This window comes from Lampetra fluviatilis, chromosome 58 (genome assembly GCF_964198595.1).
Source record: "Lampetra fluviatilis chromosome 58, kcLamFluv1.1, whole genome shotgun sequence".
In the NCBI taxonomy this organism is placed as follows: domain Eukaryota; kingdom Metazoa; phylum Chordata; class Hyperoartia; order Petromyzontiformes; family Petromyzontidae; genus Lampetra; species Lampetra fluviatilis.
The window spans coordinates 4802411-4822075 of NC_136332.1; the positions used below are offsets into that span (position 1 = coordinate 4802411).

The 19665-nt window shown below is 50.2% G+C and overlaps 1 protein-coding gene across 1 annotated transcript in view; it reads left to right on the forward strand.

Annotated features, from left to right (window-relative positions):
- LOC144950428 (myosin-10-like) overlaps positions 1–19665 on the forward strand; it is a 125087-nt gene that overhangs the window by 80391 nt on the left and 25031 nt on the right. Inside the window, exons 22-30 of the mRNA XM_078880531.1 lie at positions 2833–2964; positions 5405–5611; positions 9273–9410; positions 10989–11112; positions 13436–13607; positions 15923–16135; positions 17607–17751; positions 18219–18425; positions 19476–19580. Of these exons, the coding sequence (XP_078736657.1) occupies positions 2833–2964; positions 5405–5611; positions 9273–9410; positions 10989–11112; positions 13436–13607; positions 15923–16135; positions 17607–17751; positions 18219–18425; positions 19476–19580 (1443 nt within the window). The remainder of the gene's footprint in view (positions 1–2832; positions 2965–5404; positions 5612–9272; positions 9411–10988; positions 11113–13435; positions 13608–15922; positions 16136–17606; positions 17752–18218; positions 18426–19475; positions 19581–19665) is intronic.

Consider the following 19665-nt stretch of genomic DNA (forward strand, 5'->3'; position numbering starts at 1 on the left):
ACCCCCACCACCCCCACCACCCCCAACACACACCCCCCCACCACCCCCAACACACACCCCTCACCACCCCCCCCCCACCACCCCCCCCAACACACCCCCCCACCCCCCCCCACCACAGCCACCCCCACCCCACCATGCCCCACCCCACCATGCCCCACCTACCCTCCTGTGACGTTTGTTGTTGTGACGTCTTGACCCACGTGCACCGACTGGACGAAGAGCTTCATAGCTCATCGGATTCCTCCTGCAGTCTAAATACATATTCTGATTCTGACTGCCCCCCACCCACCCCCACACACACACACACACACCCACCCCCACCCACCCCCACACACACACACACACCACCCTCAATGGCAAACACAAAAGCGACGCGTTACACACATCGGCTGAAGTAAAAACAAGAAAAGCTCCCTCCACCTTTAAAATTTCACCGAATATTTGAAGGGTAACGAAAGTGGTGACGCGTCTCGAACTCGCTTCTCCACCGTGAGCCTTGCCCCTCCACTCGGGGAGACAAAGGCGGACGGATTAAGGCACGGGGCGTCTTTAAGGGCCTGCTGGAGAGATGAAGTGAAAAGTCACGTAGATAAAATAAAATCTAAATTAATAAAAGTAAAATAAAAATAAAATAAAAATCACGACGTTTCGGAGGCAACACAAGCTTCCGTCTTCAGGTGGAACCGTCACAGCACGATAACTGTATCAAGTAAAAAATTAAAATAAATAAAAATAAAATAAAAATCACGACGTTTCGGAGGCAACACAAGCCTCCGTCTTCAGGTGGAACCGTCACAGCACGATTACTGTATCAAGTAAAAAAATAAAATAAATAAAAATAAAATAAAAATCACGACGTTTCGGAGGCAACACAAGCCTCCGTCTTCAGGTGGAACCGTCACAGCACGATTGCTGTATCAAGTAAAAAATTAAAATAAATAAAAATAAAATAAAAATCACGACGTTTTGGAGGCAACACAAGCCTCCGTCTTCAGGTGGAACCGTCACAGCACGATTGCTGTATCAAGTAAAAAAATAAAATAAATAAAAATAAAATAAAAATCACGACGTTTCGGAGGCAACACAAGCCTCCGTCTTCAGGTGGAACCGTCACAGCACGATTGCTGTATCAAGTAAAAAATTTAAATAAATAAAAATAAAATAAAAATCACGACGTTTTGGAGGCAACACAAGCTTCCGTCTTCAGGTGGAACCGTCACAGCACGATTGCTGTATCAAGTAAAACATTTAAATAAATAAAAATAAAATAAAAATCACGACGTTTCGGAGGCAACACAAGCTTCCGTCTTCAGGTGGAACCGTCACAGCACGATTGCTGTATCAAGTAAAACATTTAAATAAATAAAAATAAAATAAAAATCACGACGTTTCGGAGGCAACACAAGCCTCCGTCTTCAGGTGGAACCGTCACAGCACGATTGCTGTATCAAGTAAAACATTTAAATAAATAAAAATAAAATAAAAATCACGACGTTTCGGAGGCAACACAAGCTTCCGTCTTCAGGTGGAACCGTCACAGCACGATTGCTGTAATCAAGTAAAAATTTAAATAAATAAAAAATAAAATAAAAATCACGACGTTTCGGAGGCAACACAAGCTTCTGTCTTCAGGTGGAACCGTCACAACACGATTGCTGTATCAAGTAAAAAATTTAAATAAATAAAAATAAAATAAATATCACGACGTTTCGGAGGCAACACAAGCTTCCGTCTTCAGGTGGAACCGTCACAGCACGATTGCTGTATCAAGTAAAAAATTAAAATAAATAAAAATAAAATAAAAATCACGACGTTTCGGAGGCAACACAAGCTTCTGTCTTCAGGTGGAACCGTCACAGCACGATAGCTGTATCAAGTAAAAAATTAAAATAAATAAAAATAAAATAAAAATCACGACGTTTCGGAGGCAACACAAGCTTCCGTCTTCAGGTGGAACCGTCACAGCACGATAGCTGTATCAAGTAAAAAATTAAAATAAATAAAAATAAAATAAAAATCACGACGTTTCGGAGGCAACACAAGCCTCCGTCTTCAGGTGGAACCGTCACAGCACGATTGCTGTAATCAAGTAAAATTTGACTTGATTTTTTTACCTACGTGACTTTACCGAAAAAACCTAAGAATTTACTTGCAGTCACGAAAGCTTCAAATCTAGAAGTGAAAAGTGATTTTATTTGTGAATGCCGAATTTTTTTTGTATTTGTTGGTAGACTCGTAATTTTTTGTTTCTTGGTTCTTTCGGTAAAGTCAAGTAAAAGGGAAATAATAAAATAATAAAAATATAAAACAATATTTTATTATTTTATATAGAAGGGAAATAATAAAATAATAAAAATATAAAACAAATTTACATTCTTTTATATAGAAGGAAAATAATAAAATAATATAAATATAAAACAATATTTTTTATCATGTTATTATTTCCCTTCTGCGTGACTTTACCGAAAGAACCAAGAAGATGAATCCCTGCTGCAGTCACGAAAGCTTTAAATCGAAATGTTATTTTTCTTTAACTTTGTTTTACTTTTGAAAATATTACTGGGGGGAGGGGGGGGGCTCACGGTATCCTGTAGCCCAGGGGGGGGGGCACACAACATCTTAATCCGGATTATTTTATTTTATTTCTAATTAATATTTATATTATTTACTTTCATTTCTACCTACGTGACTTTACCCAAAAAACCTGAATCCTCGCGGTCACGAAAGCTTCAAATCTAGAATCTTAATCCGGCCCTGGCGCTGCTACCCGCGAACGGCACTTGCCCCTTCGATGCAAGGCTACGCGGGGCACCTTTGTCTGTGTGCGTGCAGGTGAAGCCGCTCCTGCAGGTGACCCGTCAGGAAGAGGAGCTGCAAGCTCGCGACGAGGAGCTGAAGATGACGCGAGAGAGGCAGCAGAGGGCAGAGGCCATGCTGCACGAGCTGGAGTCCAAGCACGGACAGGTGAGTGTGTGTACAGGTGTGTGTGTGTGTGTGTACAGGTGTGTACAGGTGTGTGTGTGTGTACAGGTGTGTGTGTACAGGTGAGTGTGTGTACAGGTGAGTGTGTGTACAGGTGTGTGTGTGTGTACAGGTGTGTGTGTACAGGTGAGTGTGTGTACAGGTGAGTGTGTGTACAGGTGTGTGTGTGTGTGTGTACATGCTGCACGAGCTGGAGTCCAAGCACGGACAGGTGTGTGTGTGTGTGTCAGGTGTGTGTGTGTACAGGTGAGTGTGTGTACAGGTGTGTGTGTGTACAGGTGTGTGTGTGTGTACAGGTGTGTGTGTGTACAAGTGAGTGTACAGGTGTGTGTACAGGTGCGTGTGTGTGTACAGGTGTGTGTACAGATATGTGTATGTGTGTGTACAGGTGAGTGTGTGTACAGGTGTGTGTACAGGTGTGTGTACAGGTGTATGTGTGTACAGGTGAGTGTGTGTACAGGTGAGTGTGTGTACAGGTGTGTGTACAGGTGAATGTGTGTACAGGTGTGTGTGTGTACAGGTGTGTGTGTGCCAGGTGAGTGTGTACAGGTGTATGTGTGTACAGGTGAGTGTGTACAGGGGTGTGTGTCTGTGTGTGTCACCTTATCCATCCTATGCTCATCCGTGTGTCCGTCTGCATCTCCTACGTCCACTTATCCACACGTCCGTCTGCTTGTCTCTCCCACGCTGCACGCATGCTCACACGCGCACACACACATGCACACACACGCACACACACACACACGCTCACTCACACATACAAACACACACACACGCTCACTCATACACTCACACAAACACACACACACACGCTCAATCACACGTGCACACACGCTCACGCGCACACACGCACGCGTGCACACACACGCTCACTCACACACTCACACAAACACACACACGCTCACTCACACACTCACACAAACACACACACACGCTCAATCACACGTGCACACACGCTCACGCGCACACACGCACGCGCTCACATGCACGCGTGCACACACACTCTCATACACACACTCACACACACGCTCACACACACGCACACACACGCTCACACACACGCACACACGCGCTCACACACACACTCACACACTCACACACACTCTCACACACACTCTCACACACACACTCTCACACACACACTCACACACACACACTCTCACACACACACACTCTCACACACACACTCACACACACTCTCACACACACACTCACACACACACTCACACACACACTCACACACACCATCACACACACTCACACACACTCACACACACTCACACACACTCTCACACACACTCTCACACACACACTCTCACACACACACTCACACACACACACTCTCACACACACACACTCTCACACACACACTCACACACACTCTCACACACACACTCACACACACACTCACACACACCATCACACACACACACTCACACACACTCACGCTCACACACACGCTCACACACACACACACACGCACACTCTCACACTCACACACACGCTCACACACACACGCTCTCACACACACACGCTCCCAATCACACACACACACTCGCTCACACACACACACTCTCACACACTCTCACACACACGCTCACACACGCTCACACACACACTCTCACACACACGCTCACACACTCACACACTCACACACACGCTCACACCCGCTCACACTCACACACACACACTCGCTCACACACACACACACTCTCACTCACACACACACTCTCACACACACACTCACTCTCACACACACACTCACACACACACACTCACACACACACTCACACACTCACACACACTCTCACACACTCTCACACGCTCACACACACACGCTCACACACGCTCACACACACACTCTCACACACACACTCACACACTCTCACACACTCACACACGCTCACACACGCTCACACACACACACTCACACACACTCTCACACACACACACACACACCCTCTCACACACTCACACACACTCTCACACACTCTCACACGCACACACACACACCCTCTCACACTCTCACACACACGCTCACACACACACACACACACACTCTCACACACACACACTCTCACACACACACTCACACACACTCTCACACACACACTCACACACACACTCACACACACCATCACACACACACACTCACACACACTCACGCTCACACACACGCTCACACACACACACACACGCACACTCTCACACTCACACACACGCTCACACACACACGCTCTCACACACACGCTCTCACACACACACGCTCCCAATCACACACACACACTCGCTCACACACACACACTCTCACACACTCTCACACACACGCTCACACATGCTCACACACACACACACACCCTCTCACACACTCACACACACTCTCACACACTCTCACACGCTCACACAACGCTTCACCCGGCAGCTGGTAGACGAGAAGCAGATCCTGGCGGAGCAGCTGCAGGCGGAGATCGAGCTGTGTGCCGAGGCGGAGGAGATGCGTGTCCGTCTCGAGGTGAAGCGCCAGGAGCTGGAGGAGATCTTGCACGAGCTGGAGTCACGCGTCGAGGAGGAGGAGGAACGCTCGCAGACGCTGGCGCTCGACAAGAAGAAGATGCAGCTGCACCTGCAGGTGCAGCTGACGTCACCTGGAGATTCTAGATTTGAAGCTTTCGTGACCGCAAGGATTCATATGCTTCGGTTTTTTCGGTAAAGTCACGTAGGTGAAAAAAAAGTAAAAAAAAAAAACAAATTATAATGTAATAATATAATATAATGTTTTACCTACGTGACTTTACCGAAAGAAACTAAGAATATGTCACCTGTAGACCCCTTAGCGGTGCCCCCCCTCCCTCCCTCCCCACGTCCCTACAGGTGACGTCAGCAGCACCTGCAGGTGCAGCTGACGTCACCTGGAGATTCTAGATTTGAAGCTTTCGTGACCGCAAGGATTCATATGCTTCGGTTTTTTCGGTAAAGTCACGTGGGTAAAAAAAATTAATGAAATAAAAATGAAATGAACAAATGTAATAATGTAATAAAATTACATAATATGTTTTACCTACGTGACTTTACCGAAAGAAACTAAGAATATGTCACCTGTAGACCCCTTAGCGGTGCCCCCCCTCCCTCCCTCCCCACGTCCCTACAGGTGACGTCAGCAGCACCTGCAGGTGCAGCTGACGTCACCTGGAGATTCTAGATTTGAAGCTTTCGTGACCGCAAGGATTCATATGCTTCGGTTTTTTCGGTAAAGTCACGTAGGTAAAAAAAAGATGTAATATAATAATATAATATCATATGTTTTATCTACGTGACTTTACCGAAACAAACTAAGAACAGGTCCCTGCGGGGTGGGCTGGTAGGAACGAATAACCAAAGAACATAAACATAATGTATTATGACACTTGTTTAGCCAGGAAAGCCTCACTGAGTCTAAAGGGTTTTGTAGGGTCCTGCCAAGTGTTTGCAGTGGGGGGCGATGCTGCTCCACCTAATCGGACGATACGAAGGGAGAGTTTGAGGCCTAGTTCTAGGCTTTAGGCCTAGCTGTAGGCTTTAGGCCGCTGTGAGTAAATTTGTAATTTAAATGTTTTAATTATTAATGTAAAAGCTTTAAATGTAAATGTTTCTGTTTGAAAAAAACATGAGGGGATGTAACATTGTTAAACATTAACTCCCTTTCACACACGCGGGGGTACGATACGAAGGGAGAGTTTGAGGCCTAGTTCTAGGCTTTAGGCCTAGCTGTAGGCTTTAGGCCGCTGTGAGTTAATTTTTTATTTAAATGTTTTAATTAAAAGCTATCTCAGGGAATTATAAGGGAATGTTACACTTGTTTAGCCAGGAAAGCCTCACTGAGTCTAAAGGTTTTTGTAGGGTCCTGCCAAGTGTTTGCAGTAGGGGGCGATGTTGATACACCTAATCGGACATCGGACGGACGGACGATACAATCTATTGTAGGCTGGTTCACTTCGTTCCTACCAGTAAGATGTCACCTGTAGACCCCTTAGCGGTGCCCCTCCCTCCCTCCCTCCCCAAGTCCCTACAGGTGACGTCAGCGGCACCTGCAGGTGCAGCTGACGTCACCTGGAGATTCTAGATTTGAAGCTTTCGTGACCGCAAGGATTCATATGCTTCGGTTTTTTTTCGGTAAAGTCACGTAGGTAAAAAAAAAAAATTATAATGGAATAATATAATATATGTTTTATCTACGTGACTTTACCGACAAAAACTAAGAATATGTCACCAGTAGACCCCTTAGCGGTGCCCCCCCCCACTCTTAGTTGGTCACCCACCGCCCCCCCCCACTCCCGTGCCCCTTATGAATGTCGACGTTCATCCTACAAAGTCCCACCACAAGGGAGAAACGCAAACACCAACCCCTTACCTGTCAGTGAGATGCTGTGATGACGATGATGATGATGATGGGATGTTGTGGTGGTGGTGGTGATGATGATGATGATGACAATGATCCTATTGTGGTGGTGGTGGTGATGATGATGATGATGACAATGATTCTATTGTGGTGGTGGTGGTGATGATGATGATGACAATGATCCTATTGTGGTGGTGGTGGTGATGATGATGATGACAATGATCCTATTGTGGTGGTGGTGGTGATGATGATGATGACAATGATTCTATTGTGGTGGTGGTGGTGATGATGATGATGACAATGATCCTATTGTGGTGGTGGTGGTGATGATAATGATGATGATGAAATGTTGTGGTAGTGATGATGATGATGACAATGATCCTATTGTGGTGGTGGTGGTGATGATGATGATGACAATGATCCTATTGTGGTGGTGGTAGTGATGATGATGATGACAATGATCCTATTGTGGTGGTGGTGGTGATGATGATGATGACAATGATCCTATTGTGGTGGTGGTGGTGATGATGATGATGACAATGATCCTATTGTGGTGGTGGTGGTGGTGATGATAATGGTGATGATAAGATGTTGTGATGATGCTGATGATGACGACGACAATGATATTGTACTTTGATGATGATGATGACAATGATGATATCGTGGTGGTGGTGGTGGTGATGTTGTGATGATGCTGATGATGCTGATGATATCGTGGTGGTGGGGATGAGATGGTGTGATGATGCTGATGATGTGGTGGTGGTGGTGATGAGACGTTGTGATGATGCTGATGATATCGTGGTGGTGGTGGTGAGACGTTGTGATGATGCTGATGATGTGGTGGTGGTGGTGGTGATGAGACGTTGTGATGATGCTGATGATGTCGTGGTGGTGGTGGTGGTGGTGATGAGATGGTGTGATGATGCTGATGATGTGGTGGTGGTGGTGGTGATGAGATGGTGTGATGATGCTGATGATGTGGTGGTGGTGATGAGATGGTGTGATGATGCTGATGATGTGGTGGTGGTGAGATGGTGTGATGATGCTGATTATGTGGTGGTGGTGGTGGTGATGAGATGGTGTGATGATGCTGATGATGTGGTGGTGGTGATGAGATGGTGTGATGATGCTGATGATGTGGTGGTGGTGGTGGTGAGACGTTGTGATGATGCTGATGATGTGGTGGTGGTGGTGATGAGATGGTGTGATGATGCTGATGATGTGGTGGTGGTGATGAGATGGTGTGATGATGCTGATGATGTGGTGGTGGTGGTGGTGGTGGTGAGACGTTGTGATGATGCTGATGATGTGGTGGTGGTGGTGGTGATGAGATGGTGTGATGATGCTGATGATATCGTGGTGGTGGTGGTGGTGGTGAGATGGTGTGATGCTGCTGATGATGTCGTGGTGGTGGTGGTGGTGGTGAGATGGTGTGATGATGCTGATGATGATGTGGTGGTGGTGGTGGTGATGAGATGGTGTGATGATGCTGATGATGTGGTGGTGGTGGTGGTGATGAGATGGTGTGATGATGCTGATGATGTCGTGGTGGTGGTGGTGGTGGTGGTGGTGAGATGGTGTGATGATGCTGATGATATCGTGGTGGTGGTGGTGGTGGTGGTGATGAGATGGTGTGATGATGCTGATGATGTCGTGGTGGTGGTGGTGGTGAGATGGTGTGATGATGCTGATGATATCGTGATGGTGGTGGTGGTGAGATGGTGTGATGATGCTGATTATATCGTGGTGGTGGTGGTGGTGATGAGATGGTGTGATGATGCTGATGATGTCGTGGTGGTGGTGGTGGTGAGATGGTGTGATGATGCTGATGATGTGGTGGTGGTGGTGATGAGATGGTGTGACGACGACGACGACGACGACGACGATGACGACGATCACGCGTCACCCCCCACAGGACCTAGAGGACCAGCTGGATGAGGAGGAGACGGCGCGCCAGAAGCTGCAGCTGGAGAAGGTCACAGCCGAGTCCAAGATCAAGAAGATGGAGGAGGACCTCATCATGCTGGATGACCAGCACAGCAAGCTGGGCAAGGTCAGAGGTCGACGCACACCCGGCACGCACGGAGCCAACGAGGCGCTCGCGATGACCATCACGATGACGACGATGACGACGACGATGACGATGACCATCACGATGACGACGATGACGACGATGACGACGATGACGACGACGATGACGACGACGATGATGACGACGATGACGACGATGACGACGACGATGACGATGACCATCACGATGATCACTCCTTAGCTGCTGCCGCTGAAGACGACGATGACGACGATGATGATGACGTTGCTGACGATGGTGATGATGATGACGATGACGATGATGATGACGATGATGATGACGATGACGACGACGATGATGACGACGATGATGACGATGATGACGATGATGATGACGATGATGACGACGATGACGACGATGATGATGACGATGACGATGATGACGATGATGACGATGATGATGACGATGACGACGACGATGATGACGACGATGATGACGATGATGACGATGATGATGACGATGATGACGACGATGACGACGATGATGATGACGATGACGACGACGATGATGACGACGATGATGACGACGATGACGACGATGATGACGATGACCATCACGATGATGACTCCTTAGCTGCTGCCGCTGAAGACGACGACGATGACGATGATGATGACGATGACGACGACGATGATGACGATGATGACGACGATGATGACGATGATGACGACGATGATGACGATGATGACGACGATGATGACGATGATGAAGTTGCTGATGATGGTGTGGGTGACACTGGTGACGACGATGATGACGACGATGACGTTGCTGACGATGGTTCGGGTGACGCTGATGATGACGACGATGACGACATTGATGACGACGCCGATTACGACGACGATGATGGCATTGATGACGATGGTGCGGGTGACACTGGTGACGATGATGACGATGACGATGATGACGATGATGATGATGATGATGGAGAGTTGCGCTGATGCTGTGAATGGTGCTGACAGTGGCGATGCTGCTAAGGCTGCTGATGGCACTCATGACGGCGCCGGTGCTGCGTGGACTGTGCGTTGAACTTCTTTCGCGCCATACGTAGCCGACCGTGCTGATCGGAGGCGCGGGGGAAAGATAACAGTGACATCGTGATGACACCAGTGACGCCGATGACGACGATGATGACGACGATGACGACGATGATGACGACGATGACGACGATGATGACGTTGATGACGATGGTCCGGGTGACACTGGTGACGACGATGATGACGACGATGATGACATTGATGACGATGCCGATGACGACGATGACGACGATGATTACGACGATGATGACATTGATGGCGACGACGATGACGATGACGACGACGATGACGATGGTGCGGGCGACACTGATGACGACGATGATGAAGACGTTGCTAACGATGGTGCGGGTGACACTGATGACGACGATGATGACGACGGTTTCTATTGACGCTGCCGATGACACCGATGATGACGACGATGACGACGACGGTGTCGATGCTACCGTCGCTCACCGTCGCTCACCGTCGCTCACCGTCGCTCACCGTCGTCGCTCGTCGTCGCCGCCCGCAGGAGAAGAAGCAGCTGGAGGAGCGTGTGGCCGAGTTCACGTCGCACCTGGCGGAGGAGGAAGAGAAGGTGAAGTCGCTGAGCAAGGCCAAGGCCAAGCAGGACGCCATCATCGCCGACATGGAGGGTGAGCGCCTCCCACTCGCCACGCGCCTCGCTCACGATCACTCGGGGGGCGGCCGTGACACCCTGGGGGGGAGGGGTGGGGCGGGGAGGGGGGTGGAGGGCAAAATCCACCTGGTTCATCGACAAGATGAACTCTCAATCGGTTTTATCTTTTTTTTCTATCTCCATATATTTTTCTGTGTGTCTCTCTCCGTCTCTCTCTGCGCCCATCTCTCTCTCAATGTATCTCTCACTCACTTCCCATCTCTCTACGTCTCTCTCTCTCCCTCCCCATCTCTCTCTCAGTGTCTCTCCCCATCTCTCTCTCCGTGTGTCTCTCTCTCTCACTCTCTCCCCATCTCTCACTCTCTCCCCATCTCCCGATCTCTCTCACTCTCTCCCCATCTCCCCATCTCTCTCACTCTCTCCCCATCTCTCACTCTCTCCCCATCTCCCCATCTCTCTCACTCTCTCCCCATCTCCCCATCTCTCTCACTCTCTCCCCATCTCTCTCACTCTCTCCCCATCTCCCCATCTCTCTCACTCTCTCCCCATCTCTCACTCTCTCCCCATCTCCCCATCTCTCTCACTCTCTCCCCATCTCTCACTCTCTCCCCATCTCCCCATCTCTCTCACTCTCTCCCCATCTCTCTCACTCTCTCCCATCTCCCCATCTCTCTCACTCTCTCCCCATCTCCCCATCTCTCTCACTCTCTCCCCATCTCTCACTCTCTCCCCATCTCCCCATCTCTCTCACTCTCTCCCCATCTCTCTCACTCTCTCCCCATCTCTCACTCTCTCCCCATCTCCCCATCTCTCTCACTCTCTCCCCATCTCTCACTCTCTCCCCATCTCCCCATCTCTCTCACTCTCTCCCCATCTCTCTCACTCTCTCCCCATCTCCCCATCTCTCTCACTCTCTCCCCATCTCCCCATCTCTCTCACTCTCTCCCCATCTCTCACTCTCTCCCCATCTCCCCATCTCTCTCACTCTCTCCCCATCTCTCTCACTCTCTCCCCATCTCTCACTCTCTCCCCATCTCCCCATCTCTCTCACTCTCTCCCCATCTCTCACTCTCTCCCCATCTCCCCATCTCTCTCACTCTCTCCCCATCTCTCTCACTCTCTCCCCATCTCCCCATCTCTCTCACTCTCTCCCCATCTCCCCATCTCTCTCACTCTCTCCCCATCTCTCACTCTCTCCCCATCTCCCCATCTCTCTCACTCTCTCCCCATCTCTCTCACTCTCTCCCCATCTCTCACTCTCTCCCCATCTCCCCATCTCTCTCACTCTCTCCCCATCTCTCACTCTCTCCCCATCTCCCCATCTCTCTCACTCTCTCCCCATCTCTCTCACTCTCTCCCCATCTCCCCATCTCTCTCACTCTCTCCCCATCTCTCTCTCCGTGTCTCTCTCTCTCACTGTCTCCCCATCTCCCCATCTCTCTCACTCTCTCCCCATCTCTCTCACTCTCTCCCCATCTCCCCATCTCTCTCACTCTCTCCCCATCTCTCTCTCCGTGTCTCTCTCTCTCACTGTCTCCCCATCTCCCCATCTCTCTCACTCTCTCCCCATCTCTCTCTCCGTGTCTCTCTCTCTCACTGTCTCCCCATCTCCCCATCTCTCTCACTCTCTCCCCATCTCCCCATCTCTCTCACTCTCTCCCCATCTCTCCATCTCTCTCACTCTCTCCCCATCTCTCTCACTCTCTCCCCATCTCTCTACGTCTCTCTCACTCTCTCCCCATCTCTCTCACTCTCTCCCCATCTCCCCATCTCTCTCACTCTCTCCCCATCTCTCTCACTCTCTCCCCATCTCCCCATCTCTCTCACTCTCTCCCCATCTCCCCATCTCTCTCACTCTCTCCCCATCTCTCTCACTCTCTCCCCATCTCTCACTCTCTCCCCATCTCCCCATCTCTCTCACTCTCTCCCCATCTCTCTCACTCTCTCCCCATCTCTCACTCTCTCCCCATCTCCCCATCTCTCTCACTCTCTCCCCATCTCTCTCACTCTCTCCCCATCTCCCCATCTCTCTCACTCTCTCCCCATCTCTCTCACTCTCTCCCCATCTCCCCATCTCTCTCACTCTCTCCCCATCTCCCCATCTCTCTCACTCTCTCCCCATCTCTCTCACTCTCTCCCCATCTCTCACTCTCTCCCCATCTCCCCATCTCTCTCACTCTCTCCCCATCTCTCTCACTCTCTCCCCATCTCTCTACGTCTCTCTCAATCTCTCCCCATCTCTCTCACTCTCTCCCCATCTCTCGTGTCTCTCTCTCTCCCCATCTCCCCGTCTCTCTCACTCTCTCCCCATCTCACCGTGTCTCTCGTCCCGCCCGCAGACCGTCTCAAGGACGAGGAGAAGTCGCGGCAGGAGCTGGAGAAGTCCAAGCGGAAGCTGGAGGCCGAGGGCTCCGACCTGCAGGACCACATCGCTGAGCTGCAGCGGCAGATCGAGGACCTCAAAGCGCAGCTCGCCAAGAAGGAGCACGAGCTGCAGGCGGCCACCGCACGGTACGCAGTGACCCAGGAGACGTTCACGACCTCGCCTGGTGTGCAGGAGGTCGTGGGTTCAATCCACGACCCTAACTTGCACCTACAACCCCTTGACCATCATCATCACCAACACCACCATCATCATCATCATCACCAACACCACTACCATCATCATCATCACCACCACCACTCCTGCTGCTATACACGCACTCTCACAAACACCACCATCATCACCATCATCACCACCATCATCATCATCATCACCACCATCATCACCACCATCATCATCACCACCACCACTCCTGCTGCTATACACGCACTCTCACAAACACCACCACCACCACCACCATCACCACCATCACCACCATCATCATCATCACCATCATCATCATCATCACCATCATCACCACCATCATCATCATCATCACCATCATCACCACCATCATCATCATCACCACCACCACTCCTGCTGCTATACACGCACTCTCACAAACACCACCACCACCACCATCACCACCATCATCATCATCATCACCAACACCACTTCCATCATCATCATCACCACCATCATCATCAATCATCATCACCACCATCATGATCATCATCACCACCACTATCATCATCATCACCACCACCACCATCATTATCAAAGAGCCACTGCACCCATCCATGGTGACTTCACTACAGTCACCAACACCATCACCACTACCATCACCAACACCATCATCATTATCACCACCATCATCACTATCATCACAATCATCATCACGGTGACTTGGAGATGTTCACTACCTCGCCTGGTGTGCAGGAGGTCGTGGGTTCAATCCACGACACTTACTTGCACCAGCAACTCACTTTTCTCTGCACCGTCTGCTGTGTTGTTTAGTTTTCACAATCGACATCGTCACCATCATGATCATTATGTTAATCGTCATCATTGTCATCAACATCATCACCATCATTATCATCACCATCATCACCATCATTATCATCACCATTATTATCATCATCATCATCACGGTAGCTAGGAGATGTTCACGACCTCGCCTGGTGTGCAGAGGGGGTCTTGGGTTCGATCCCGACCCTGACGCCTGCTGCTGTATAATTGGAGTTTGCGTGTCTCTCTCTCTCTCATCATCATCACGGTGGCTAGGAGATGTTAACTACCTCGCCTGGTCTACAGGAGGTCGGGGGTTCGATCCCGACCCTGACGCCTGCTGCTGTATATTTGGAGTTTGCGTGTCTCTCTCTCTCTCATCATCATCACGGTGGCTAGGAGATGTTAACTACCTCGCCTGGTGTACAGGGGGTCGTGGGTTCGATCCCGACCCTGACGCCTGCTGCTGTATAATTGGAGTTTGCGTGTCTCTCTCTCTCATCATCATCACGGTGGCTAGGAGATGTTAACTACCTCGCCTGGTCTACAGGAGGTCGTGGGTTCGATCCCGAACCCCTGACGCCTGCTGCTGTATATTTGGAGTTTGCGTGTCTCTCTCTCTCATCATCATCACGGTGGCTAGGAGATGTTCGCTACCTCGCCTGGTGTGCAGGAGGTCGTGGGCTCGATCCATGTCCCATACTTCCACCTACAACCCCTTGACCGTCTGCTGTGTGGCTTAGTTTTGTTGTCACAATCGACATCGTCACCATCATGATGATTATGTTAATCGTTATCATTGTCATCAATATCATCACCATCATTATCATCACCATTATCATCACCATCATCATCATCATCACTACCATCATCATCATTATCACCACCATCATCATCATCACCACCAACACCATCATCACCACCATCACCACCATCATCATCATCACCACCACCACCATCATCATCACCGCCACCACCATCATCACCATCATCACCACCATCACCACCACCACCATCATCATCACCACCATCATCATCACCATCACCACCATCACCGTCATCACTATCATCACCACAACCATCATCACTATCACCACCACCATCATCATCATTGTCATCACTATCACCACCATCGTCATCACTATCACTATCACCACCATCACCATCACCGTCATCACTATCACCACCACCACTATCTTCACCACCACCGTCATCATCACCACCATCACCAGCACCATCATCACCACCACCACCATCATCATCACCACCACCACCACCACCACCATCATCATCACCACCACTTTCATCATCACCATCACCACCATCATAACCACCACCACCACCACCATCATCACTATTATCACCAGCACCACTATCATCACCACCACCACCACCACCATCGTCATCATCGCGCCCATCGTCCGACTCACCCTCCCGCCCCCCCCGCCCCCCCCAGGGGTGACGACGAGGCGGCGCAGAAGACGAGCGCGCTCAAGTTGGTGCGCGAGCTGCAGGCGCAGCTCGCCGAGCTGCAGGAGGACCTGGAGGCGGAGCGGGCGGCTCGTGCCAAGGTGGAGAAGCTCAAGCGAGACCTGGGCGAGGAGCTGGAGGCGCTCAAGACGGAGCTGGAGGACACCCTGGACACCACCGCCGCACAGCAGGAGCTCAGGTGGCGCCGCCTGATCCGCTTGCCCGTCGCGTGATCGCGGCCGTCGATCGCGCGACGACTTTGAGACTTTCGCCAACGAAGGAATTAGCACGTGTAAATTTCGATTTAAAGCTTTCGTGACTGCAGGGATTCATCTTCTTGGTTCTTTCGGTAAAGTCACTTTACCGAAAGAACCAAGAAGATGAATTAGCACGTGCTTGGTTCGTTTGGGTGATGTCGCGTAGGTAGAGAATAAAACATTAACCCGTAAAAACAAAGTTTTTCACTATAAATCCTTTATATGCGTGTTCAGTGGGCCACAACCCAGCCCACATTGGTCTTTGAAACGGGCGGCTAGAGTCCTCTCGTCCTCTGGCTTGACATGGCTGCCACCTATGGGTCAGATGATTGCCTGCCACCATTAAGCAATTGGTCATTAAATCTAATTTTTTTTTTCCTAAAAAGTGTAAAAAATTTTAAAAATGTTTTCACGAAAATAAATTGTCACGCACAACGAGTCTGTGTGCAAAATGTCAGCTCGATTGGATCACGGAAGTGGGTTAAAAAACGACCGAAAGATTTGCACGGTCGTAAGCGCGCAAGCAAGTTAACTTAATATAAAGGATTTAAAAATACAATTAAGTTAAAAATAAATTTAAAATATTGAAAGCTAAAAAAAATATTATAAAATAAAATAATTCTCACGACTTAAAGCTTTCGTGACTGCAGGGATTCATCTTCTTGGTTCTTTCGGTAAAGTCACGTAGAAGAGAAATAATAAAATAATAAAAATAAAACATAATAAAATAATTCTCACGACGTTTCGGCCACAACGCAAGCAGCCGTCCTCAGGTGGAGAACAGGTCTGTCGAGAAGACAGAGTCTGAATGACACACCCCAGGCTTGGAGCGTCTATTTAAACTGGGATGGAGGGGGGAAGAGCGCCTTGACAGCTTAAATAGAGTCTATGGGTCTGTGCGAGTTTATTGGCCTCTGTGTGAGTCTATGGGTCTCTGTGTGAGTCTATTGTTCCCTGTGTGAGTCTACGGGTCTCTGTGTGAGTCTATGTCTCTCTGTGTGAGTCTACGGGTCTCTGTGTGAGTCTATGTGTCTCTGTGTGAGTCTATGGGTCTCTGTGTGAGTCTATGGGTCTCTGTGTGAGTCTATGGGTCTCTATGTGTCTATGTGTCTCTGTGTGAGTCTATGTGCCTCTATGTGAGTCTACGGGTCTCTGTGTGAGTCTACGGGTCTCTGTGTGTGTCTATGGGTCTTTGTGTGAGTCTATGTGCCTCTATGTGAGTCTATGTCTCTCTGTGTGAGTCTACGGGTCTCTGTGTGAGTCTATGGGTCTCTGTGTGAGTCTACGGGTCTCTGTGTGTGTCTATGGGTCTCTGCGAGTCACCTTTCCCCCAAAACCACGCTCGGCATTCTGGGTAACACATCCGCCCCCCCTTCCGATTGCCGCCCCCCCCCCCCCCTTCTCGGGGCTCAGGGCTAAGCGAGAGCACGAGGTGGCGGAGCTGCGTCGAGCGCTGGAGGAGGAGGTGCGCTCACACGAGTCGCAAGTCCAGGAGATGCGAAAGAAGCACACGCAGACGCTGGAGGAGATGACCGAGACGCTGGAGAGCGTCAAGAGGGTCAGCGCCCACCGCCACTCAACTCCACCACTCATAACTCAACACCTCCATCCACCCACTCAACACCGCCACCCACCACTCAACACCTCCACCCACTACTCAACACCTCCACCCACCACTCAACACCACCACTCATAACTCAACACCTCCATCCACCCACTCAACACCGCCACCCACCACTCAACACCTCCACCCACCACTCAACACCTCCACCCACCACCCAACACCTCCACCCACCACTCAACACCTCCACCCACCACTCAACACCACCACTCATAACTCAACACCTCCACCCACCACTCAACACCACCACCCACCACTCAACACCACCACCCACCACTCAACACCTCCACCCACCACTCAACACCACCACCCACCCAACAAACCACCACCCAACACCTCCACCCAACAAACCACCACCCACCACCTCCGTTGACCTCCATGACCTCCGTGACCTCCGCCCCCAGGCCAAGGTGACCCTGGAGAAAACGAAGCAGGGCCTGGAGGTGGAGAAGCAGGAGCTGGTGCACGAGGTCAAGGGGCTGCAGGCGGCGCGCTGCGACCTCGAGCACCGGCGCAAGAAGCTCGAGACGCAGCTGCAAGAGGCGACGGGCAAGCACGTGGAGACGGAGCGCGAGCGCCTGGAGCTCGTGGAGCGCTCCTCCCGCCTGCAGGTGACGCACGCCGAGCAAACAGAGACCCACGGAGTTGCATAGAGACCCATAGAGTTGCGTAGAGACCCATGGAGTTACATAGAGACCCATAGAGTTGCGTAGAGACCCATGGAGTTGCGTAGAGACCTATAGAGTTACACAGAGACCCATAGAGATACATAGAGACCCATAGAGTTACATAGAGACCCATGGAGTTGCATAGAGACCCGTGGAGACCCATAGAGTTACACAGAGACCCATAGAGTTACACAGCGTACCCATAGAGATACATAGAGACCCATAGAGTTACATAGAGACCCATAGAGTCACACAGAGACCCACAGAGTTACACAGAGACCCATAGAGTTACACAGAGACCCACAGAGTTACACAGAGACCCACAGATTTACACAGAGACCCATAGAGTTACACAGAGACCCATAGAGTTACATAGAGACCCATAGAGTCACACAGAGACCCACAGAGTCACACAGAGACCCACAGAGTTACACAGAGACCCATAGAGTTACACAGAGACCCACAGAGTTACACAGAGACCCACAGATTTACACAGAGACCCATAGAGTTACACAGAGACCCATAGAGTTACATAGAGACCCATAGAGACCCAAACAGTTACATAGAGTACCCATGGAGTTACATAGAGACCCAAAGAGTTACACAGAGACCCATGGAGTTACACAGAGACCCGTGGAGTTGCATAGAGACACATGGAGTTACATAGAGACCCGTAGAGTTACATAGAGACCCATAGAGTTGCACAGAGACCCATAGAGTTGCACAGAGACCCATAGAGTTGCACAGAGACCCATAGAGTTACACAGAGTACCCATAGAGTTGCACAGAGACCCATAGACCACAGCCCAAGAGGAGTGTGGTTAGTGGCGCCAAGCAGCATGAAATCACCGCATGGTGGCCACGTGCAAGGGTATGCAGGTTATATCTCTCTTGACCTACTGACCTCCCCACCGTGACCCCCATGACCCCCCCACCCTCCACCACGCCCCCCCCCGGCGCCCCTCCCCCGCACCCCCGTGCCGACGCTGACAGGTGGAGCTGGACAACGTGACGTCCATCGTGACCCAGACGGAGACCAAGGTGCTCAAGCTGTCCAAGGACGTGGCGAGCGTCCAGACGCAGCTGCAGGACACCCAGGTGGGGCACACGCACACACACGCACGCATGCACGCACGCACACGCACGCACATGCACACACACGCACACGCACACACACGCACAC